General features: G+C 47.0%; 2 protein-coding genes across 6 annotated transcripts in view; one reads left to right on the forward strand and one right to left on the reverse strand.

Moving 5' to 3' along the window:
• LOC131185929 (uncharacterized) overlaps positions 1–9015 on the reverse strand; it is a 26700-nt gene extending 17685 nt beyond the window's left edge. For 2 of the 5 annotated variants that reach the window (XM_058158927.1, XM_058158924.1), the window contains exons 1-2: positions 8585–8872; positions 3596–3842 (exon numbers count right to left, since the gene is read on the reverse strand). The gene's annotated coding sequence lies outside the window, so the exon portion shown is untranslated. Of the gene's footprint in view, positions 1–3595; positions 5871–8584; positions 8874–8925 lie in introns of those variants that run through there. The other 3 variants (XM_058158928.1, XM_058158926.1, XM_058158925.1) reach the window with 3 other exon arrangements.
• On the forward strand, positions 8946–24731 carry PMPCA (peptidase, mitochondrial processing subunit alpha). The gene is made up of 13 exons (XM_058158923.1): positions 8946–9048; positions 9181–9377; positions 9503–9582; positions 10848–10930; positions 11224–11318; positions 11729–11829; positions 12758–13021; positions 14583–14675; positions 14760–14878; positions 16645–16735; positions 16992–17054; positions 17137–17281; positions 17636–24731. Exons 1-13 carry the CDS (start codon positions 9002–9004, stop codon positions 17803–17805), a joined length of 1548 nt encoding a protein of 515 aa, XP_058014906.1. The 5' UTR covers positions 8946–9001; the 3' UTR covers positions 17806–24731.
• Positions 24732–25220: the final 489 nt, after the last annotated feature.

Raw genomic sequence — 25220 nt, forward strand, 5'->3', positions numbered from 1 at the left:
GCAGAATTTTGTTCAGCAGATATATTCTCAGCGTGCCGAGAGAGAAATATCTGCCTCTACCTAGGCTCAAACTCAACAGCATTTGCATACCCATACCCATAATTCTATGTGCTCCCCCCCCCCTCGCTTCTGGCACGCAATCGCCCGGTAGGCTCATTTATCTCTCTCCCCATGCTCCAGAGCCTTTCTAGGAGTTTGGGAAGGGCGAAAATAGCCTCCCCCACCCCCGGAACCCTCCGGAGGCTGGAAACAGCCCGTTTGCCAACTTCCGGTGGGCCCAGATGGCCTGAAAATCAGCTGGCACCTGGGAATTATAGGCCAATCTCACTTTTAAATAATGATTATAAGATTTTTGTTAAAATAATAGCTAATAGATTAATGTTGATTCTGCAGCGAAGAATTCATAATGATCAATCTGGATTTATAAAAGGGAGACAGATGAGGAATAATGTTAGGCAGATTGTTAATTTACTGGAGTACTTAGAAAAGAAAAATTTTATTCCAGCAGCATTTATTTTTCTCGATGCAGAGAAAGCTTTTGATCGATTGCATTGGGATTTTTTATTTAAATTAATAGAAAAGATGCAATTTGGAGATGGTTTTTTAAGAATAATTAGGGCAATTTATGGAGAGCAAACAGCACAGATTATAATCAATGGTAGCTTAACAGAACCTTTTAAGATTGCGAAAGGAACAAGACAGGGATGTCCTTTATCACCATTATTGTTTATTTTAACTCTAGAACCATTATTGGATAAAATACGAAGTAAAGGAGATAGAGGGAATTAGAGTTAGACAGTATGAATATAAGTTAAGAGCTTTTGCAGATGATTTGGTGATTACTTTAACAAACCCTATAAATTCTAGTAAATCTTTGTTGGAAATAATTGATCAATATGGGAATGTTTCAGGGTTTAAGGTAAATCAGAAAAGACAAAAGTGATAATAAAAATATGGCCAGACAACAGAAAGAAAGACTTGAGGAAATAACAGGATTTGAAATTGTAAAGAAGGTTAAGTACTTAGGGGTTTATATTACATCGTCAAATGTGAAATTGTATAAGAATAACTATGAGGTTTTATGGCAAAAAGTTCAGAAGGAGTTGATTGTTTGGAAAAATTGCAATTATCTTTGCTGGGAGAATTGCTGCTATTAAAATGAATGTTTTACCTAGATTTTATTCCTCTTTCAGATGATACCAATAATTAAGAAAGATAAGAATCTTGAGGAATGGCAGAAGGAATTAACAAATTTATATGGGAAGGTAAAAAGCTAGGGTTAAAATGAAAATAATTCAAGATTCTCGGAAAGGGAGGTTTAAAATGCCTAATTTTAAATTATATTATGAAGCAGCTGCTCTCTGCAATAAGTGATTGGTTTAATTTAACAGAGGACAGAATTTTGAATATAGAAGGTTATGATTTGCTATATGGATGGCATGCATATTTAATTTATGACAAAAAAGTGGATAAGGCCTTTAAAAATCATGTGCTAAGAAATGCCCTTCTGCGTGTTTGGAAAAAATATTCTTATAAACTAAATTATAAGGTTCCTATATGGGCAAGTCCTAGACATACAATAGAAAATATAAACATAGAACAGAATCAGGAAATGATTACATATAAAGATCTTTTGTATACTGAAAGAGGTAATTTGCAGTTAAAATCTCTGCAAGTATTAAGAGAGGAAGGGAAAAATTATACTTGGTTTCAATATGAGCAACTACGTGCTAGATGGAAGGGAGATCAGAAAATTGGTATAGAGCAGAACGAGGAAAATTTGGTAAAGCAAATTAGAAATCAGTCTCAGGAGCATATAAAGAGATTGTATAATGTGTTACTTGAAATAGATTCTGAAAGGGACTTGGTAAAGGACTGTATGATAAAGTGGGCACAAAATTTTCAGGAGCCAATATTATTGGAAACTTGGGAAAAAATTTGGGTTAGAAATGTTAAATTCACGAGGCACAGAATCTGAGGAAAATTTTTATAAAATGTTTTATAGATGGCATCTAGATCCTAAAAAATTATCGTGTATGTATCCAGAAATGCAAGCAAAATGTTGGAGATGTAATTGTGATGACGCTACATATTTTCACATTTGGTGGACTTGTAAGGACATAAAGGCCTTTTGGATAAAAATTTGGTGGATTTTACAAAATGTTTTGAAAAAGAAGATAAAGTTCCTGCCGCAATTTTTCTTGTTGGGAATTATTACGGATTGTACAGTAATTGAGACTAAATTGATTTTAAATCTAATAACTGCAGCAAGATTACTAATAGGACAATATTGGAAGAAAAAAGAAGTACCAACAATAGAAGAATGGATATTGAAAGTTGCCAATTTGGCTGAGATGGCGAAGATATCAGCCTTTTTGAAAGACAATACGCAAGAAAGATACTTAAAGGAATGGAAAAAATGGATTGACTATATTCAACGTAGATATCAGACTAAGAGTTATCAGACTGTTTTTGAATGATTATGATGTATTACTTTTGATTGTTTTCGGGGGAAGTTAGGAATTGATGATTGTAGGGGTATAATTAAGTTGGGAGGGAAATTTTTAGCATATGTTTGTTTATTTTAACTATACCTTGTGCTCGTTCCGGGAAGTCGGGGGTTGTGAAAGGGACTTGGTAAAGGACTGTATGATAAAGTGGGCACAAAATTTTCAGGAGCCAATATTATTGGAAACTTGGGAAAAAATTTGGGTTAGAAATGTTAAATTCACAGGCACAGAATCTGAGGGAAAATTTTTATAAAATGTTTTATAGATGGCATCTAGATCCTAAAAAATTATCGTGTATGTATCCAGAAATGCAAGCAAAATGTTGGAGATGTAATTGTGATGACGCTACATATTTTCACATTTGGTGGACTTGCAAGGACATAAAGGCCTTTTGGATAAAAATTTGGTGGATTTTACAAAATGTTTTGAAAAAGAAGATAAAGTTCCTGCCGCAATTTTTCTTGTTGGGAATTATTACGGATTGTACAGTAATTGAGACTAAATTGATTTTAAATCTAATAACCGCAGCAAGATTACTAATAGGACAATATTGGAAGAAAAAAGAAGTACCAACAATAGAAGAATGGATATTGAAAGTTGCCAATTTGGCTGAGATGGCGAAGATATCAGCCTTTTCGGAAGACAATACGCAAGAAAGATACTTAAAGGAATGGAAAAAATGGACTGACTATATTCAACGTAGATATCAGACTAAGAGTTATCAGACTGTTTTGAATGATTATGATGTATTATTTTTGATTGTTTTCGGGGGAAGTTAGGAATTGATGATTGTAGGAGTATAATTAAGTTGGGACGAAAATTTTTTAGCATATGTTTGTTTTATTTTTAACTATACCTTGTGCTCGTTCCGGGAAGTCGGGGGTTGTGAAGGGAGGGGGAGGAGGGGAAAGGGGGAAAAAAAATTTGTAAAACTTTTTGAATAAAAAAAAAAAAAATCAGCTGGCCGACGCGTGCATCTGGGCCAGAGCTGAGCTCGCGTGCCCACTGAAATGGCTAAACGTGCCACCTCTGGCACACGTGCCATAGGTAATATGCCACAAAATGAACATTGCAATGCATTATACCTGGGTTTGCCCTTGGAAGCTACAATTAGGGCAGCTATGTAGATGGTGACAGGCATCTCCTGGTCCACTCAGGCATCTGTACCATTTTGCCAGCTTTGCTGTCTTTGTATAAGCTTCCAGGTTCAATTCAAGGCATTGGTGATCATCTAGAAAACCCTTCTTGATTTGCTTGCCTGGTTTCTCCCGGACTGGCCCTTCCCATAAAATCCAATAGACTGGGCAGACCTGGTGTCCTCTTCATGAAACCCTAAAAGACAGGCACAGACTTCAACGAACAATTAGAACTACAGAAAAAAACAATTGCTACCAACCTGCCTTCCATTGAGGACCTGTATACTGCACGAGTCAAAAAGAGTGCTGAGAAAATATCTACAGTCCCCTCACATCCTGGACATAAACTGTTTCAACTCCTACCCTCAAAACAACTTTATAGGGCACTGCACATCAGAACAACTAGACACAAGAACAGTTTTCCCCCCATGCCATTACTCTGGTAAACAACTAAATCCCACAACGCTGTCAAATTATTTAGTAACGCTGTATTACTGTTCTTGTTACCTATCTCCTTTTCTACTTAATGACTAATGGCTTGCATCTTTACGATTGATATTGTTTTATTTAGTTTCCTAGTATGATTTATATTGATTGCTTATTTAAGTATCCTATGACTATCACTGTGTTGTTTCTTATGATTTGATGAATGTATTTTTATGAAGATTTATCACTTATAGGTTTTATGTACACTATAAGCTTATGCACCGAAGACAAATTCCTTGTGTGTCCAATCACACTTGGTGAATAAAGAATTCAATTCAATTCAATTCTATTCTATTCCTAATTCTATTCTATGTGGAGGGCTCCAATGCTGCTGGCCTTCCCTATCCCTTGACAATCTCAAGTGTTCGCATGAGTACCGAGTCAGGACACTGGAGGAGCGGCAGGTTTCTGGGTTTCAAGGCTTCCTTTGGGGCTGTTTTGTGTTGCACGGTGCTGCCTCCTTTAGCAGCTTGTTTTCTATCCTACATCAGCCACCCAAGCATCTTTATTTCACAAGCTGGGTAGCTGTACAGTTCATTGATTAATACAGTGTGTAAACCAGAAGCCCAGTTGGAGAAAAAATAGGAATGGGAATGAGAATGAATAAAATAGAGCTGTGATGGCGAACCTCTGGCACGTGTGCCACAGGTGGCACATGGAGCTATATGTGTGGGCACACGAGCGTTGCCCTAGCTCAGCTCCAGCACACATGTGAACTGGCAGTAAAGGTAAGTAGAGCCCAACCCTGTTCCGGTCCCACCGGAAGTCGGGAAACGAGCCATTTCTGGCCTCTAGGGGGTTGGGGAAGGCCATTTTTGCCCTCCCCAGGCTCCAAGAAAGCCTCTGGAGACTGGGGAGAATGAAAAATGGACCTACTGTGGCCACCATGCCAAAAGCAGGGAGAGTGCCGGGGGGGGGGGTTCACGTGCGCATGCGCGGGGTGCATTGAATTATTGGTGTGGGCATGCATACGTAGGACCCCCTGCAGTCCCCCAGCTTTTGGCACATGACGGCAAAAAGGTTAGCCATCACTGGAATAGAGAATAGAATACAGAATAGAATAATAACTTTGTCATTTTGAATGTACAGTAATCAGCGTACACTAAACTGAAATTTAAATCGCTGCCTACAGCTCTCAAAGGGTCTCAGCCTCCAATATACACTACATAAACATGAGAGAATAAACAAATACATACATATATACATACAAGATTATGTATATAGAGCCACATATATTATATGACTTCCTGGGAAACCCGGCAGGTTGGGGCTCCCTGGTGCTCAGGTAGCCGCCCAGTGATGGGCTGTATGCTAAAATAAAGCCAGGTTACGATACACACTTGAAAAGTAAATCAGGAAGACTGTAATTGTGGAGTCTGCCTGGCAAGAACAAAGAATGCTTATTTATTTTATTTATTTTTTATTTATTCGTATTTTTATACCGCCCTATCTCCCTAAGGACTCAGGGCGGTGTACAGCCATATAAAAACACAGAAATATACAAAATAAAACATTCAACTAAAAAACTTATTATAAAGGCCAAATATTTAAAATCAGATATAAATAATAAAACCCAATTTAAAACCAAAGCTAAAATTTAGTCATTTAAAAATTTAAAACCCTAGTCCAGTCCTGCGCAAATGAATAGATGTGTCTTAAGCTCGCGGCGGAAGGTCCGAAGGTCAGGAAGTTGACGAAGTCCTGGGGGAAGCTCGTTCCAGAGGATGGGAGCCCCCACAGAGAAGGCCCTTCCCCTGGGCGTCGCCAGTCGGCACTGCCTGGCCGACGGCACCCTGAGGAGTCCCTCTCTGTGAGGCGCTGCAGGTCGGTGGGAGGCATTCGGTGGCAGCAGGCGGTCCCGTAAGTAACCCAGCCCTATGCCATGGGCGCTTTGAAGATCATTACCAGAACCTTGAAGCGCACCGGAAAACCACAGGTAGCCAGTGCAGTCTGCGGGAGGTGTTATGTGGGAGCCACGAGGGCTCCCTCTATCACCAGCAGCTGCATTCTGAACTACCTGGAGTCTCCGGGTGCTCCTCAAGGGGAGCCCCATGTAGAGAGCATTGCAGTAGTCCAGCCGAGATGTCATGAGAGCATGAGTGACCGTGCACAAGGCATCCCGGTCTAGAAAGGGGCGCAACTGGCAAACCAGGCACACCTGGTAAAAAGCTCTCCTGGAGACGGCCGTCAAATGGTCTTCAAAAGACAGCCGCCTATCCAGGAGAACGCCCAAGTTGCGCACCCTCTCCATTGGGGCCAATGACTCGCCCCCAACAGTCAGCCGCGGCTGCAGCTGACTGTACCGTTCATTGATTAATACAGTGTGTAAACAAGAAGCCCAGTTAGACAAAATTTACGAATGGGAATGAGAATGAATAAAATAGAGCTGTGATGGCGAACCTCTGGCACGTGTGCCACAGGTGGCACATGGAGCTATATGTGTGGGCACACGAGCGTTGCCCTAGCTCAGCTCCAGCACACATGTGAACTGGCAGTAAAGGTAAGTAGAGCCCAACCCTGTTCCGGTCCCACCGGAAGTCGGGAGCCATTTCTGGCCTCTAGGGGGGTGGGGAAGGCCATTTTTGCCCTCCCCAGGCTCCAAGAAAGCCTCTGGAGACTGGGGAGAATGAAAAATGGACCTACTGTGGCCACCATGCCAAAAGCAGGGAGAGTGCTGGGGGGGGGGGTTCACGTGCGCATGCGCGGGGTGCATTAAATTATTGGTGTGGGCATGCATACGTAGGACCCCCTGCAGTCCCCCAGCTTTTGGCACATGACGGCAAAAAGGTTAGCCATCACTGGAATAGAGAATAGAATACAGAATAGAATAATAACTTTGTCATTTTGAATGTACAGTAATCAGCGTACACTAAACTGAAATTTAAATCGCTGCCTACAGCTCTCAAAGGGTCTCAGCCTCCAATATACACTACATAAACATGAGAGAATAAATAAATACATACATATATACATACAAGATTATGTATATAGAGCCACATATATTATATGACTTCCTGGGAAACCCGGCAGGTTGGGGCTCCCTGGTGCTCAGGTAGCCGCCCAGTGATGGGCTGTATGCTAAAATAAAGCCAGGTTACGATACACACTTGAAAAGTAAATCAGGAAGACTGTAATTGTGGAGTCTGCCTGGCAAGAACAAAGAATGCTTATTTATTTTATTTATTTTTTATTTATTCGTATTTTTATACCGCCCTATCTCCCTAAGGACTCAGGGCGGTGTACAGCCATATAAAAACACAAGAAATATACAAAATAAAACATTCAACTAAAAAACTTATTATAAAGGCCAAATATTTAAAATCAGATATAAATAGTAAAACCCAATTTAAAACCAAAGCTAAAATTTAGTCATTTAAAAATTTAAAACCCTAGTCCAGTCCTGCGCAAATGAATAGATGTGTCTTAAGCTCGCGGCGGAAGGTCCGAAGGTCAGGAAGTTGACGAAGTCCTGGGGGAAGCTCGTTCCAGAGGATGGGAGCCCCCACAGAAAAGGCCCTTCCCCTGGGCGTCGCCAGTCGGCACTGCCTGGCCGATGGCACCCTGAGGAGTCCCTCTCTGTGAGAGCGCACAGGCCGGTGGGAGGCATTCGGTGGCAGCAGACGGTCCCGTAAGTAACCCAGCCCTATGCCATGGAGCGCTTTGAAGATCATTACCAGAACCTTGAAACGCACCCGGAAAACCACAGGTAGCCAGTGCAGTCTGCGCAGGATAGGTGTTATGTGGGAGCTCTGAGACGCTCCCTCTATCACCCGCGCAGCTGCATTCTGAACTAACTGGAGCCTCCGGGTGCTTCTCAAGGGGAGCCCCATGTAGAGAGCATTGCAGTAGTCCAGCCGAGATGTCACGAGAGCATGAGTGACCGTGCACAAGGCATCCCGGTCTAGAAAGGGGCACAACTGGCAAACCAGGCAAACCTGGTAAAAAGCTCTCCTGGAGACGGCCGTCAAATGGTCTTCAAAAGACAGCCGCCTATCCAGGAGAACGCCCAAGTTGCGCACCCTCTCCATTGGGGCCAATGACTCTCCCCCAACAGTCAGCCGCGGCTGCAGCTGACTGTACCGGGATCTACAGGAAATATGCATGTGTAAATCTTGTAACAATTCTGGGTAGCTAAAAAACTGATAAAAGTAACAACAGTTACGACAACTTGCAGGCCTCATCAAAAATTTGGAATCCAGATGCCCTGCATTCAATGAAATGTGTATTAGATAACTCCTGGAGCATTCATTAGCCAATGCTTAGGAACAGGGACAGCTAGAGACCAACAGAGCCAAATGTAGAATTATTACTAAAATGTTTATTAGGTGGTATTTCTTATTATCTCGCCTTCTCCCGCCTTATCAAGCTTTCTTAATCCTTGGTTCTTGGCATTTGGGTCAGGAGCCCTTTTCCTTGGAGGACTCCAATAAAAAGCAATCAGAAAACCTGCACCTCGTGTCTGGCGTCCATCACTGGCTCCGGCACCAGGCTCAGCACCCGAACTGCGCACAAGGATAGATATTCACTTTCCGTAGCAGGGAAGTCAGGCAGGTGGGCGGCACATTTACTATTATGATCGTTCCCAAGCCATTCATGGCTGTTCTACTAAATGCTGCTTTGGGGCGTTATCGACGGTTTGTTCCACCGCCAGACCAGGCCTCGGCCTACCCGCTCTCCCTTCCCCCGCCCCCCACGAGCCTCCCGCGCTTTCCAGCATGACCCGGAGTTAAAACTGCAGCTCCGGCCACTTCCGTCGCCGTTCGGATTCCGGAAGTGGAGGGAGCGGGACTCACCCGCCAATCACCGGCGCCGTCACCCGAGCGACCAATCGGCGTCCTCCTCCCTCCCTCCCCCCCCCCGACGAGAGAGATGGCGGCCAGCGCGGTGCGGAGGGGCCTTTTGGGCCCGGCGCGGAGGTGAGGCCTCGGCCTTGATTTTCGTGTCCTCCGGCTGAGGGAGGGGCTCTTCTGGGGAGGGCTTCTCCGACCCATTTCCCATCCCTGGTGTGGGGGGGGTCTCATCCTCCTCCTCCTCCTCTTCCCTTTCAGGCTCGCCGGGTCGCGGCGTTTCAGCAGCGGGGGCGGCTATCCGGGCACCCCCTTGACGGCGCCTCTGCCGGGGCTGCCCAAGCCCGCCTTCGCCGGCCTGGACGGGCCGGAGGGCTTCGAGACGGAGGTCAGCGCCTTGGAGGGCGGGCTGCGCGTGGCTTCCCAGAGGAGGTTCGGCCAGTTCTGCACCCTGGGCGGTAAGGGGGCGCCGGGGGGGGGGGCGGCGGCGGCGGGTCGAGGGGGCGGCCGAAGCGAAGCCGGGGGCCGCGGCTCACCCTCCCTCCTCCTCCACTCCTCCCCCCTTTGCTCTGCTTGGGACCAGTCCTGATCAACTCCGGGTCCAGATACGAAGCCAAGTACACCGCCGGGATTTCGCACTTCCTGGAGAAATTGGCCTTTTCGGTAAGCGGCCTTTTCCTTGAAAGCAGGTTTGAAAAAGCAGAAGGTCGGGCTCAGGGCGATCCCTTTGGGAGTTCGGGGTGGAGGCATTAACCGAGACCCCCAGATTTTGGGGGGGGACTTTCTGTGCTTTCCTCCTGTCTGCTCTTGGCCTGAAATAAGATAGAATAGGAATAAGGAATAGAATCACTAGAAATAGAATTATATAGAACAGAATAACAGACCAGAATACAGTTGGGTGGGACCTTGGAGGTCTTCTAGTCCAGCTCCAGGAGAACCTATACCATCTCAGATAAGTGGCTGTCTAGATTCTTCTTAAAAACCTCCAGTGATGAAGCACCCACAACTTCTGGTGGCAACTTCTGTTCCACTGGTTCATTGTCCTCACTGTTAGGAAGTTTCTCCTTAATTCCAGGTTGCTTCTCTCCTTGATCGGTTCCCATCCATTGTTTCTTGTCCTGCCTTCTGCTGCTTTGGAAAATAAGTTGACCCCCTCTTCTTTGTGGCAGCCCCTCAAATACTGGAAGACTGCTATCATGTCCCCCCAGTCCTCTTTTCATTTTCACTGGAGATACCCAATTCCTGCAACCTTTCTTCATATGTTTTAGCCTCCAGTCCCCTAATCATCTTGGTTGCTCTTCTCTACACTCTTTCTAGAGTCTCAACATCTTTTTTATAGATGAATAGAATAGAGTAGACACACAAGGAATTTATCTCTGGTGCAGAAGCTCTCCATGCAGAGCAACAGAATAATACAGGTAGTCCTCAATTTACAACAGTTCATTTAGTGGGCGTTCAAAGTTACAACTGAAAAAAGTGACTCATGACAGAGATACCCGATTCCTGCAACTGTTCTTTACATGTTTGAGCCTCCAGTCCCTTAATCATCTTGGTTACTCTTCTTTGCACTCTTTCTAGACAGTCTCAGCATCTTTTTTATGTTGTAGTGACCAGAACTGGATACAGCATTCCAAATGTGGTTTTACTAAGGCTTATAAAGTGGTACTAATACCTCACATGATCTTGATTCTATGCCTCTGTTTATGCAACCCAAGGTTGTATTAGCTTGTTTTGGCGGCTGCTGCACATTAGTGTAATTCTTCTCCAAAAGCTGCCAGCAAACCTCTAATATTACATCCCAGAGAAATTGGTTATTGCATGTAGCCGCTTAACTGCATAAAAATTAATTAATTAGTATTTTGCCTTCTGGGCCCAATTCTCTCTTAGAAAATGAACTCCTTTGCTTTGTTCCCTCCTTTTCTCTTTAGTCTACGGCTCAGTTTAGCAGCAAGGATGAGATCCTCCTCATGTTGGAGAAGCACGGAGGCATTTGTGATTGCCAGGTGTCAAGGTCTGTTTCCTGTTCAGCGTCCTTTGGCCAGGCAATGCTTTGACAAATCCCAGCCAAGTGATGCGGCTTTTGACTGGAAGAGTATATCCTACCTCTCATTTTATAATGGGATCCCCTCCATCCTTCACAGGGAGGCTAATGGGAGATTCTGTCGTTTGAATTTAGTTTGAGTGGGCTGTTTTTAACCAAGAGTTTTGAGGTTCTTTGTTGCGGGTCTTAAGCGTGCCTTCGCACCTTAGGTGAAGACCCTGCCAGCCCAGTAGAACACAAAACTAATTTTGCTCTTCTTTCAGGGATACCACAATGTATGCTGTTTCTGCAGATAGCAGGGGCCTTGATGCCATGGTCAGTCTGTTGGCTGATGTGGTTCTGCAACCCAGACTGTCAGGTATTCATCTAGTAAATAAAAAAAATAATAGTTAAAAAAAAGTAGATTGCCGGGTGAGATGTCACGGAGTCTTCTGTGCATGAAGAGAAGAGAGCAAGAGCCAGGCAGGATTTCGCTGCCCCACCTGAACGCAAATTGTATTGCCGTAAAGGTGTTAGTAATTTCTGCCAGTGGAAAATGTGGTGCAGTGGCATAATTTGGAAGGACAGGAATGGGAGAGACCAAAATGGCAGGAGAGGCATAGGTAGGTGTGACCAATCAAATTTATCAGCTGGGAAGAAACAGGTTGATTCTGTGGAATTTGGTGGCTGAAAATTGGGAGCAATTTTTCTCCCCTTCCAGAGGGTTTGGGCCATTGTTCCTTGGGAGGAGGTTGGTCCCGGATCCAAAGGACTGGCTTCTCTTGGCAGATGAGGAAATCGAGATGACTCGTATGGCGGTCCGCTTTGAGCTGCAGGACCTGAACATGAGACCTGATCCAGAACCGTTGCTGACCGAGATGATCCATGCAGTAAGGCCCTCTGGCATTCTGCCCCATGAAGCCCCTGAGCCCTTTGGTGACCTCCTAATCTCTCCTGGCTTGGGGGAAGAATGCTGTTATCAGCATGCCAAGAAAGGCAACCGCTAAGTAATTTGAGGGCCCTGTGGTGGCTTCCTCAATCTTGAAAATTCCCTTTCAACAGTGGATGCGGGACCAGAAATAATTTTCAGAAGAAAAACAAGTTTGTCTTTTTTTATGATAAGCAATGAGGTTCATTATGTCAGGTGGGAGACAATAAGATTAAAAAAGTCTTGTTTTGCTAATGCATTCTGTTTCTGCCTGCAATCTGGGAAGTGAAAGGAAATATTCAGTCCAGGGATATGCAGCTTTGGGGAATGCAAAGTCAAAATGGGGCATTGTGTGAGTGGGTGCACACGCTGCCCTCCCAAAAGCTGCATCTTTCCTTTCGACTGACAGGGTGTGACACTGTGCTTCAGAGGGGCGTGGGACTCCTCTTTGAGGAGGTACCTCATCTGCGTGTGCACCCATCTCTGCTGCAATGTTGGCTTTGGGTCCAAAGTGCTTCTTCACACAGAGAACTGCTTGCAGACCTTGACATTGGGGGCAGAGGAAGATTCCTTCAAAGAGCTGGGAAGCAAAATGTTCTCAGTAGCTCAGGCCGTGGATCAGGGAGACCTGGCTTCAAATCCAGGTTTATCACACAACTCAATGAAAGTGGAATCCATTGAAGAGGTGGTCATTTTCTCAGGTGTGGGGCTCCCTTATATGTTCACTGGAGCTGTATTTTTATCATCAAAGTTGAGCAGCAAGGGCTCTTCCCTTGTCTTTGTGCATGTGGCCAACCATAAGCCTAAAGCAAGGAAGGGAGGTCACAAATGTTAGGTCCTTGCCTTGGGTTTTCTTTGAAAATCATTGTATTTGTACTGATCTCCCACAGGCAGCCTACAGGGAAAACACTGTGGGGTTGAACAGGTTCTGTCCTGCAGACAACATTGAGAAAATTGACAGGACGGTCCTCCACTCGTACCTGAGGAATTACTACACCCCCGACAGGATGGTGTTGGCTGGCGTGGGGATTGAACACCAGCAGCTTGTGGACTGTGCTCGCAAGTACTTCCTGGGAGCCGTTCCGGCGTGGGGAAGTGGGAAAGCCAAGGATGTGGACACGTCAATTGCCCAGTACACAGGAGGGATCCTGAAGGTGAGGAAGGGAAGGCAGCCTCTGCTTTTCTTGCCAAGCTCTGCAGAAGGAGCAGAAAAACTAACCTGCAGCTAGAGTTCAGTTCAGGGACAGGACTCATTATTGGCACATTGGGAAGCAAAACCTCCTTTGCATCTCTTCGGTTTCATAAAGTGATTTGTTATGATTTAAAATGGGGTTTAAAATTGCCTTAAACATGTTCTCAGAGCAGCTAAAACAAAGTTAAAGTGATAAAAATCTGGGAAGTATATGCAGTACAGGTCATCGTTGACTTATGACTGTTCGTTCAGTGATTGTTTGAAATTGCAACGGGTGAACGAAGGGACTTGCAACCTCCCACCTCTATTTATGGCCATTGCAGCAGCCCTGCAGTCATGCGATTGGCAGCCCATTTGCACTTACGATGAGCTACCAAGCACCCTGCAGTGTTGAGATGCCATTTGTAATCTTCGCTGTTTGTTTTCTCAGAAAGGCAACAGGAAAGCAGACAGTAAAAGTTGCCAGGTGCTGCCCAGGACTCCCTCTAGTTGCTGGTGGCTGACTGAAATTCTTTTTAGGATAAGAGTTTTTTTTTTCAGTCAGCCTCTGATGGGGGAAGGGATGCCTGCCAGATTAATTTCACGCAGCACATGGAGCAGAGTCCTTCCTGCAAGCAGCCCTGTCGCTCCCAAAGACCCTGGTTGAAAAGAGACTTTCTGCCTTCCTGTGGGGGACAGTGGGGAAGCTGAAGAAGCTTCTTGGATAAGAAGCAAAACATCTGCAAAGAAAAAACAAGAAACTCCAGTTGTCTCCTGAAAAAGCACCTTTGGGATAACCAAGACCTGGAGGAGTGAATCTCTGCAAATCTTGCTTAGCTTTTGCCACAGACTTCTCCAAGCAGTGTCTTTGAGGGCATCACAACTAGCTGACAGATGGATTTCACCCCTTGTGGGGCAGGTCCCTCCACAAGCAGTCCTTCTGCTCCCAGACCCTGGCTGGCAAAGCTTTTCCCCACCTTTAAAAAAGATGCCTTTTGTGATTGGCCGCAAATTCTATCTTTCTGAAGCAGAGAAAGCAGAAAATTGATAATTGGAGGGACAATATTAAGTTACAGTCCAAAGTGTAAGGAAGAGATCTCTTAGAATCAGAATGTCTTGGGCCACTTGTTGAGTGAAGCAATCATGGAAGCCTCACTTAATGACCATCCCAACCTGCAACCCTAATGGGCAGGCTCCATTACAGTCGTAAGTCAAGGTAGTAGTAGATTCTGTGCCTCTTCCAAGGTGAACATAAAGAGCCACTCACAACTCTAAAAATAAACACAAGGCAGCGCAAGTATTAAAAGCAATAAAAAGCACAGTTTAAAAAGCTGAAGGTAAAAAGAGAGCTCTAGAGCAGGGGTCTCCAATCTTGGCAACTTTTAGCTTGGCGGACTTCAACTCCCAGAATTCCACAGTGGAATTCTGGGAATTGAAGTCCGCCAGTCTTAAAGTTGCCGAGGTTGGAGACCCCTGATTTAGAGCCAATAGCCAGCTAGTTGCAGCAAAGCCAAATCCCACAGAATCTCTCCCTCTCTCTGCAGCTGGAGAAGGACATGTCAGACGTGAGTTTAGGGCCCACTCCCATCCCAGAGTTGGCCCACATCATGATTGGACTAGAAAGCTGCTCGTTTCTGGTAAGCGTCCATCCACTTCTGGCTGTGGTGGCCCTTTTTGCTTGGACGTCCAAGTAACCATCTGGTTTGCCTTCCTTGGTCCAGGAGGAAGACTTCATTCCCTTCGCCGTCTTAAACATGATGATGGGGGGTGGTGGCTCTTTCTCTGCTGGAGGCCCTGGCAAAGGCATGTTCACGCGGCTGTACCTCAACGTCCTCAACCGGTAAGTCCCTGGGCTTCTCAGAAGGAAGAGCAGGAGAACTTTACTGCTAAGGGCCAGGAGCAGAGACCACTGGAGGGGGGGAGGGGGGAGGGAAGGGCACTGACACGTTGCTGCGTGGGACCTTCGGTTTGAGGGGAGTGTCCAAAGAGAGAAAGGAGTAAAAATGTGTGGCCAGTTTACACATTGTGCTAAAGCATAATTAGCTTTAATTGTGTGTGTGTTGGTGGGGGGCGGGGGGAGGGTTTGGCTAACCCAGCAGTGATAGAGCTCCAGGGTCATTCTAAGCCATAAATTATGGTTTTACAAGAGCTGCAGTGGTTAGAATGCAGTACTGCAGGCTACTTCTGCTGACTACCGGCTGCCTGCAATTTGCCAGTTTAGATCTCACCAGCTCAAGGTTGACCCATCCTTCCATCCTTCTGAGGTCAGTAAAACAATTGTTGGGGGCAAGAAGCTGACTCTATAAACCGCTTTGAGAGGGCTGTAAAGCACTGTGAAGTGGCATATAAGTGCTATTACTATTGCTACAAATAGACAACAGACTAAATCTAAACCAAATAAACCACTTTGACTTATCACAGTATTTGAACCAGGCCTGTAGTTTGAGCCCTACAAAGTAGACCAAATGAAGAGACAGGCACTATGTAGGCCTAAAACTACTTTTATTCCAGTGTTTATAGGAGCACAATCTTGCAAGTTGAATGTGCTTCCCACCCTCCCTGTTCATGTGAATTGGGGTTGCTGCTGTAAGCATATTTGTAAATCTCTATCCTGGTGTAAGCTTAAACCATGTTGATCTGTTTGTTGCTGTGGTAATGGATCCTCCCTCAAGGCCATCCTCTCTGCTCTCTACATTCCATCACCACAACGATGGGTAGCAAAGAGCATGTCTGTTAACTTGAAGTGTCCTGAGAATGTCCCCTAAGCCAGGCAAACTCCTTGGGGCCGAAATCTCCCTCTCATCTTGCAGTCTCATTCAGTGTTCCCGATTGCCTGGATAATACGTGGATTGTGTTCAGTACTTGGCCCCACTCCAGCTTCCCAAGACTTTGCAGATTTTCCATTCTGCCCAGGGTGGGGATCGATAGATGGGTGTTGCCAGCACATTGAGATGCTCCATCCGAGACAAATTGCAGACCTTTCTCTCATACATGTTATGGAGAGCGGGCTGAGCCCTGAGGGGCCCCTACTGATGCTCCAGGCAAGTTGAACCTTCTCCATGTAGCCCCAAAGGAACCATCCACTCCAGGAGAAGGAGAGCTACCATATAATGATGTCCCCCATCCCGGCCCTCATCGCAGCAGTCCAGAAGGACCCTGGAGTCACAAGTCTGGAAGGCTACTGAGATAGTCGTACTGCCACCCCCCAGGCTCAGTCCATTGATGGGAATGACCTGCGTGGTTTCCATCCCACCCCAGGCTTGACGTTTGATTGCTCTGGGTCCAGCCCTTTGTGGTGACTGACCAGCCCTTTTCTTGACAATCTTTACAAAGGCATCTGGAATGGCAGATCCACAGTGGGCCTCTTCTGTGTTCTCACAATAATTGCAGCCTGAGTGAAACATGAATGAATGTATCTGCGAGTTTGGCAGAATTCTTCAGGAATCTGACTGGCTGATACCTTGGCCTTCCCTGGGCCAGCCGGTGGCTAGGGCTGATGGGACATGCGGTCCGACTCTTGAGGAGGACCCATAGTTACGAGAAGGAACCCTGCAAGGCTGCCAGTATTCATCCCTGTCCCCTACTCTGCTACTCTCTCTCTCCCAGGCACCACTGGATGTACAATGCCACCTCCTACCACCACAGCTACGAGGACACCGGCCTCCTGTGCATTCACGCCAGTGCAGATCCCAGACAGGTGAGCTGGTCCTCAGAATGTATCCCTCACCTGCCAGGCATGTCCTCTTAGCCAGTTAGAAATTGGGCTGCATCTACCAGGTCAGCAGGCGAGCGAGGAAGGGAACAGCCGTCCCAGTGCCCCCTTGCCTGGCCTGGCGAGGGGGAGACCTCCTTTCCTGCCCTTATCCCAGAGGCCTCCCTCAAAGTTCACCCTTCAGGAAGTGGGAGGCCTTGAACAGAATTGGTTCTTATGCCCGGCTCCTCCTCGATTGCAGGTCCGTGAAATGGTGGAGATCATTACCCGGGAATTTGTTTTAATGGCTGGAACCCTGGGAGAGGTAAGAGGTCAGGGAGAGGGTTTATGTTGGGGCTTTGGGGTCGGATGAGAGGCTGGAGCAACCCCATTGCCTCTCTGTCTAGGTTGAGCTGGAGCGGGCCAAGACTCAGTTGCGGTCCATGCTGATGATGAATCTGGAGTCCCGGCCGGTCATTTTTGAGGATGTTGGGAGACAGGTCTTGGCCACAGGAGGGAGGAAGCTACCACAGGAGCTCTGTGTCCTGATCGGTAAGTGACAAGCTTGGCTTCCTGAGTTGCAGCTCAATGGAGCCTTCCCTCTTCAGGTGAGGAAGTTTGGGGAGGGGCCTTGGTTTCTGAGTCTGCTGCCGAAGTGAGCCCACCTCCCCGGCTCTGTTGCCCAAAACCCCCTTATGGAATTTCACCACCCTCCCCAGCCGGAGGTGGCTTCCCTTTGGACTTTCTCTCACTCTGCTCCTCTTGTGTCTCTGGGCCCATTCTCCACTGATTCTGATGGGCCAGACTGGGTGGCCCCTATTATAGTGGAGCAGCCTTGTGTGGAAGCCGGTGCCACACGGATTTGCACAAACTGATCCTAGTGGCCTTTGTTTCCCTTCTGCACAGGCAAAGTGAGTGCCAGTGACATCAAACGGGTAGCAACGAAGATGCTGCGGAAGAAGCCAGCGGTTGCCGCCCTGGGGGACTTGCGGGAGCTACCCAGCTATGAACACATCCAGGGTGCCCTTTCCAGCAAGGACGGGCGGCTTCCCAGGGTCTACCGGCTGTTTCGTTAAAGTGGCAGCTGCTTCACCGAGACATTTGGTTGAGACAAGCCAATGCTTGCCAAGAGGCTTCTCACCTGCTAGGAGGGCGGCTTGGTGCGCACACCGGGCACCGTAGGAGGGTGGTTGGCAGAGTCACATGTCTGTTCCAATTCTGTTCATCGTCAAGATAACTTATTTTGTGAGACTCAAAACTTAAATGAGAAGATGGAGGCCGGACGGTTGAAGAGAGCTGCTCCTACAAATCAGATTGCTATTTTGGTATTTCAAATTCCTGTCCTTGTTGAGTTGTCTTGAATTAAGGGACAATTAAGTCTGAGCCCAAGGCAATCCATGGCGAAGAATACAGATAAAAAGAGTTAATGAGGGTGTGGTATGTTGACCTTTGTTTCCAAAATTAAGTTTAAATTATGAGTGGTAAATCAGAGTGCAATTGTATTTTGAATTGGTAGCAACAAAACTGAATTTCAGGATTGGGTAGATTTATTCAGAGTCTACGTTGCATCCTTAGTTAGACAGATTGGGCGTTCGTTATTACCTGATACGCCCTTTCTCATTTAGAAGAAACAGCAGTCAGGAATGGGTTAACTCCATCTGTTAACTGCTTGGACTGAGTCTGCCAAATTGTTAAATCACTCCTCTTCCTGTTGCTTGCCAGCTTTTTGACGAAGGCAGTGACGCAGACTGATGTGTTGAGCTGTAACTAGAACAAAGACCTACCCTCCCACATCCTAGGGGCAGACTAAAAACCCCTGGCGAACTGACTGCTGTTTCTTCTAAGCTGAGACAGGGCTTATCAGGTAATAACCAACACCCATTTTCCATCCAGGAAGCAACAGCAGTCAGGAATGGGACATACCAAAGCCTTGTCCTCTTGGGAGGGAGAAGTCCGGGCCTGTGGTCCCTGATCTAAATGGACCCTCTGTAGAACCCGTTTGCCAAAAGCAGCCTCAACCGAGGTGTAAGAATCACGTTTGTAGTGACGTACAAAGGGAGAAGACGACCAAGTAGCTGCCCTGCAGACCTCTTCCAGAGAGGCCTGCAGACCCCAAGCTGCTGAAGTAGCAGCACTACTGGTCGAATGAGCTGTAATACGCCTGGGCACAGGTAAGGATTGCATCTCATAAGCTATAGAGATACAAGCCCTGATCCAGCGTCCCAATGTGGGGGAAGCAACCCTGCTGCCTAGGGTGGCCAGCTGAAAAGAAACAAAAAGGGACTGTCCTCCTGAGAGAAGAGTTTTTAATATATATGCAGAGAGCCCTCTGCATGTCCAACTTATGCCAAACCCTCTCCAAACCGTGGGAAGACTCGGGCAAAAATTGGGAAGGATCAACTCCTGAGCCCTATGAAACCAAGTATTTATCTTGGGAAGGAATGTAGGATCGAGGCGTAAAACTACTCTGTGAGAATGGAATACACAGAGATCCACCCTGATAAGACAGCCGCCAGCTCAGATATGCGCCAAACTGAAGTAATAGCTACTAAAAAGGAAACCTTATTGGAAATAAATTTTAAACTAACCTCTCGGTGAGGTTCAAAGGGACTCCTGGTAAGGGCAGTTAAGACCCTGTTCAAGTCCCAAGTAGGAAAGCGGTGGACCACAGGAGGTCTGAGATTGGTGCCCCCCCGAGGAACTGTCTAATCACTGGGTACCTGGTCCCACAGGTCAGAATGGAAGAAAGGGCTGCCACCTGTCTCCGAAGAGTATTAGGAGCCAACCCATCATCTAAACACTTTCGAAGAAATTCTAAAACCTGAACCACAGAAACCGAAATGGGAACTAGACCCCCTCTTTTGCCCCAGGAACAAAACGCCCTCCATGTAGCATTATAGATATGGTTGGTGGAATCCCTGCGGGAAGCCTGGATAGTAGCTATGATCCTGGAGGAAAGGTTGTCACCCCTCAGCAGGACCCGCTCAAGCGCCAAGTGGTCAGTTGAAACCACTGAGAGTCCGGGTGTACCAACGCCCCCTGCCTGAGGGATATTTTGTCCCGAGGTAACCTCCAGGGGCATTCCACTGAGAGGGCCACTGGATCTGCAGACCAAGGTCTCCTGGGCCAATGAGGGGCCAGAAGCAGAAGTTCTCTAGAAGTTCTCCAGAAGCTTCCGGATGACTGGGAGTCAGAGAAAGAAGAGGAAAGGCATATAGGAGCCCTGATGGCCATGGGTTCCGCAACGCATCCACTGCGTTGAGTCGGAAATTGGGAGAAGAATCTTGGAACTTGACAGTTGTCCCGGGTGACGAACAGGTCTACCACTGGAAGGCCAAACCAGTCCGTCAAATCCCTGAACAGGGACGATCCAATCTCTACTCTGCCTGGTCGATTGAGGTCTGAGCCAGTTCGCCTGGATGTTCACCACTCCCGAAATATGGTCCGCTCGGATGGATGACAGGTGAGACTCTGCCTAGAGGATCAGTCTCTCCGCCTCCTGCATCAGAGCCCAGGATCTGATCCCTCCTTGATGATTTATGTGAGCCTTGGTGGCCATGTTGTCAGTACTAAGATGTCATTGCCCAAGACTAGTGACTCAAAACACTTGAGAGACAGATGGACGGCTCGTAGTTCCAACCAGTTGATGTTGTGGAAAAGATCCACTGGAGACCACTGACCTTGAGCCATCTGGGATCTGAGATGAGCCCCACAGCCGAAAAGGCTGGCGTTGGTTATCAGGATGAGACGAGATTCCTGGAACCTGCAACCCTGAGCAATGGCGTTGGAAGCCCACCATGCGAGGGAAAATCAGACCTCCGGCGGAACCTCTACTCGAACTGGAGACGTACTGCACCAAGCTTGTTGGAATGAAAGGAGACACCACTGCAGAGCCCTGCTGTGGAGACGAGCCCAAGGAGTGATGCCGAAACACTACACCATCTTTCCCAGCAGCTGCGAGAGAAGCAGTAGGGAAGAAGAATGATCTGACCTGACTCCGCCAGGTCCTTCAGGCTGGATTGCCGGTCCGGTGAAAGATACACCCTTGACTCCACTGTGTCTATTATTACCCCTAGATGAAGCAAGCGTGTTGTGGGGATCAGATGACTTTTGGAATGGTTTACTGAGAAGTCATGAGATTGGAGAACCTGAATGGTGATATCTAGGTCCTGTCTGGCACGGGACTCTGAACTGGAGTGGATGAGAATATCATCCAGGTAGATCTGGATACGGACAGATAAAGTCCTGAGATGGCCCACCAAGGCTGACATCACTTTGGTAAACACCCTTGGGGCGAAGGACAGGCCGAAAGGCAACACCTGGTACTGATAATGTTTCCCTGTGTATTGAAACCGAAGGAATTTTCTGTAATGTGGATGAATGGGGACATGCAGGTAGGCCTCTGTGAAATCTATTGACGTGAGTAGATCTCCCCTCCTGACACCCTGCAAAATGGAGTGGAGAGATTGCATCTTGAACCTGCAATACACTATATAATGGTTCAAGGTCTTGAGATCCAGAATTGCCTCCAACCGCCTGAGGACTTCGGAAACAGGAACAGTCTGGAATAAAATCCCTGACCTTGTTGCACCTCCGGAACTGGCTGAATGGCGTGAATGGCCAATAAGTTTGCTATGGTCGAATCCATGAGGCACCACTTCCCCCAATTCTGCGATACAGGACAGCAGACAAAGAACCTCGTGGGGGGGGGGTGGACAGGAATTCCAGGGAGAGGCCTGACTTTACCGTCTCCCTGACCCAAGAATCAAAGTGGAAACTTCCCATTGATGGGCAAACAGAGCCAGCTGCCACCCCCCCATGGGAGGCTTGGAAGAGCAGTCATTTGGACCTACGATAGGGGCAACCCTTCCCACCCCAAAAGGAACGTTTGGATGGATAACGGTGCCCCTGTCTGCCCTGCCAATCCTGACTCTGTCTGAAGGCAAATTGTCTCTGTGAACGTTGCCCCCCAAAACAACCGTCTAATCCCCGAAAGGAAGAAAGACAAAAATACAGACTTGAGCGGACTTCCGCTCTTCTTGTCAAATTAGGCATAATCTTGCGTTTGTCCCTAGATTCAACCAGATTCGCCAAACAGTTTCTCTCCTTTATAAGGAGAAGAAGCTAGTCTCCATTTGTTCCTAGCATCAGCCTGCCACTGGTGAAGCCACAGAAGACATTGAGAAGTGATGGAAGATCCAATGGCCTTAGACACAAATCGAGACACATTCAGTGTTGCATCTGTGGAAAATTCCACCACTGCCAAGAACTTGATGAGATATGATATCTGTGACTGGAATACGGTCCAGTAATTGCCTTAACCAGAGTAGAGACGCCCTGTTAAAAAATGATGCAGCTGAAGATGCCTTGACTGCCCAGGCTGCAGCCAGATGGGCCTTGACCAGAGATTGCTCCGATTTCTTATCCTCTGGATGGAGGTGCTCCTCCGGAGGACCAGGGAGGTTGGATTGTGATGACAGAGCCACCACTGGAGGATCAACTACTAGTACTTGTAAAGATTTGGTCATATCAGAACCAATATTGTAAAGGCGTTTGTCCAAACTGCTGGGAATGGGACCCGAGCCAGGAGAGACCCACTGTCGCTGTACCATGTCGAGAAAAAGTGTGGAGGCCAGAACCTCCTCAGATTCAACGATGGGCTCCACAAACAAAGGATCAGCTGGGTCAACGGGCTCCGAAACAGTTCCAGGAGTTGTCTGTACAGAGCCCTGTTGAGTGGTCACCTTGGCTTTGTGCAGCAGTGACCGGAAGAGATGAGGCCTAAAGAGTCCAACAAATGGTTGGTCAGGTAAAAGATCTTCATCATCAGATAACTCAGTATCACGCTGCATCTCCTCTCCAGAAAGAGAAACCTGGCCAGAAGATGCCTTGGAACATTCCGGATCCCAAAAGGGAATGAAAGATCCCAATCCTTGTTGTCTATGTTGGAAAGAATGAGCTCTAGAAGGCTCAGAAATCATAGCAGCAGAAATACGTTTTACTCCTGCCTCAATGCCTTGGCTCATGGCATTAGTAATCAAGGTGGACAAGTGATCCGCATAGTGAGCGTCACCCTGCTGGCTGGGCTGCAAGCCCGTAGAGATGGGAGTGGAGGAAACCCCAGGTGAATGAGACCTGCGTTCCACTTGCTGCGCCCAAGGGATCACCGTTGGTTCAAGAGCAGGCATTGCTCCAAAACCCAAGTCACTGCCACCGGGCAAGGGAGGAGCTTGTGCTGGATCCCCATCTGGAGACCAGGCAGCTGGAGGAGCTTCCTCCTGAATAACAGACAGTTCCGGTATCTCCTCAGAGGCAATCTGGGCCTTAGGGGGGACCCTTGGAATGGGAACTCTTCCCTTGTAAAACAGCCTCCTCAGAAATCTGCTGAGGTGCCCTTGCAGGATCCTTATGCTTATGTTTGGACGCCCTTTTAGACTGCTGTGAGGTTTGGGATGAAGGCATTTGAGCATGAGAAGCAGAACCTGTCTTGCCCCTCCCAAGTGATGGAGAGCCAGAAGGCCCTTCCCCTGGATCACTGTCCTGTCCTGGTGGCCTGATCTGGATCTGGATCTGGATCTGGAATGTCCTGAAGTAGTGGAAGCCATAGTGACCACTCCTGTAAGGAGAATGAGGCCACGGTGAATAAAGGTAACAAAATTACCCCTTACTGCAGGCCCTGCCATGGAATAAGATTGCAAAGCCTGCACACAGGCCCAATAGGGGGATCACAACCTCAAAGACTAAAGGCCTCACCAGAAAACGCTGGGTAACTGTATAAAGGCCCCAGAGCCATAGAGACCTGCTCATGAGCTCCTGCCCAGTAACGAGAGAAAGAGTATACCCGAAGATGCCAGTCAACCAGGATCGGTCTTACCCAGATTGAAGAGCGCAGCTGAAAAGCCTCTGCTCGAACTTGCCGCCGAACTCCTTGTAGTGGCCTCAAAATGGCCGCTGAACCTCCTTGTAGTGGCCTCAAAATGGCCGCTGAACCTCCTTGTAGTGGCCTCAAAATGGCTGCCGAACCTCCTTGTAGTGGCCTCAAAATGGCCACCAAACCTCCTTGTAGTGGCCTCAAAATGGCTGCCGCCTACCTACCACACGGTCTCAAAATGGCCACAGCACCTCCCAAATTGGCTTCTGCTTCTTCACATGGATTCAAATTTGCCGCAATTTCACTGGCACAAAAAAAGGGCCACCGCGACTCCTAGAGGCTCTGCGCTGCCGCTCCTTGCCAGGTAGGACAGCACTATGGGGCTTAGCTCATGGGCGCTGTCTGAAGTGGCTGAAATGGTGCCGGTCCTGTGTACTTTCCAGACAAGTGCTACGGAGCTCTGTTTGTGGGCGCTGCTGTTTTAATTTACAGAGGGTCCGAGTCCTCAAGTCCCCTGTAGGTCAGTCACCACGAGGCAAGCCTGTGAGTGCTGCCCAGAGGTCCTCAGCCAAGCGACCTCTCACCACCCTAGCAGTCCTCAGCGGCTCAGGCTAAATCGCCCCTCACGCTGGAAAGAAATTAAGAGGTACCTGATAGGAATCAATATTCAGCAAAAAGAATAAAAATAATAAAACTCCTTGTCTCCAAAGAAACGCAGTCAGTGAATGGATAGCTCAGAGAAACAAGTCTGCCCAGTTAGACTGAGTCTAAAAAAGCTGGCAAGCAACAGGAAGAGCCGTGCTTTTAACAATTTGGCAGGCTCAGTCCAAGCAGTTAGCAGACGGAGTTAACCCATTCCTGACTGCTGTTTCTTCCTGGATGGAGAAAAGACCGTTTTCTCTGTTACTCTTGACCCAAGATGAAAACTTTTCCCCTATAGATAGTCCTTGACTGAGGACCACAGTTTGAACCAGAATTTCTGTTGTAAATCGTAATAAATTCAGACATCATGTGACAGGAATGGGACAACTTGGCACAACTTGCTGCAGCCAACTCACCATGGCCAACTCTGCAGGACAATTTTAATAATTCAGTTTAATTTTTTTAAATAAATAAAAATTTATATTTTTACCATTCACATTTTATTCTGCCCCTCCTTCTGCATCCTTTCTTTAATGATTTATCCCATCATTTCTCTGGTATCAGTGAGTTGTCTTGCAGCAAGTTGGCTGTGGCAAATTGGCTATGGTGAGTTAGCCGTGGCAAATTGTCATAGACCCTCATGTGACCAGATCTGACTTCACAACCATCTTTACAGTGGTAGTGTCTCAAGTCACCACAGTCGCAAGTGTGAATCCAGCTTAACCAATGTTATTTTTGCCAGAAACTGGTAAAAAAAGTCACAAATAACATTTGTGACTGGGATTCTACAACTGGTTGTACGTGAGAGCCAGTTGCCAAATGCTCAAATTGTGGTGGTGTGACTGCAGGCCGAGTGAAGGTCATTAGTTCAAATTTAGGTTATAACTGACTTTTTGGAGGCTATCATTAATTTGAGCCATCTTTAAGTTGAGAAGTACCTAGAATGCTCTAGAACCAAGTATGTGGCATTGCTATTGG

Source organism: Ahaetulla prasina, chromosome 16, assembly GCF_028640845.1.
Source record: "Ahaetulla prasina isolate Xishuangbanna chromosome 16, ASM2864084v1, whole genome shotgun sequence".
Classification (NCBI taxonomy): Eukaryota; Metazoa; Chordata; class Lepidosauria; order Squamata; family Colubridae; genus Ahaetulla; species Ahaetulla prasina.

Bases quoted from the DNA above. Each gene is read 5' to 3' on its own strand.
- PMPCA (XM_058158923.1), top strand. From the start codon at position 9,002: ATGGCGGCCAGCGCGGTGCGGAGGGGCCTTTTGGGCCCGGCGCGGAG. The intron at 14,676-14,759 runs GTAAGCGTCCAT...TCCTTGGTCCAG, and splicing joins TAGAAAGCTGCTCGTTTCTG to GAGGAAGACTTCATTCCCTT. The intron at 14,879-16,644 runs GTAAGTCCCTGG...TCTCTCTCCCAG, and splicing joins TACCTCAACGTCCTCAACCG to GCACCACTGGATGTACAATG.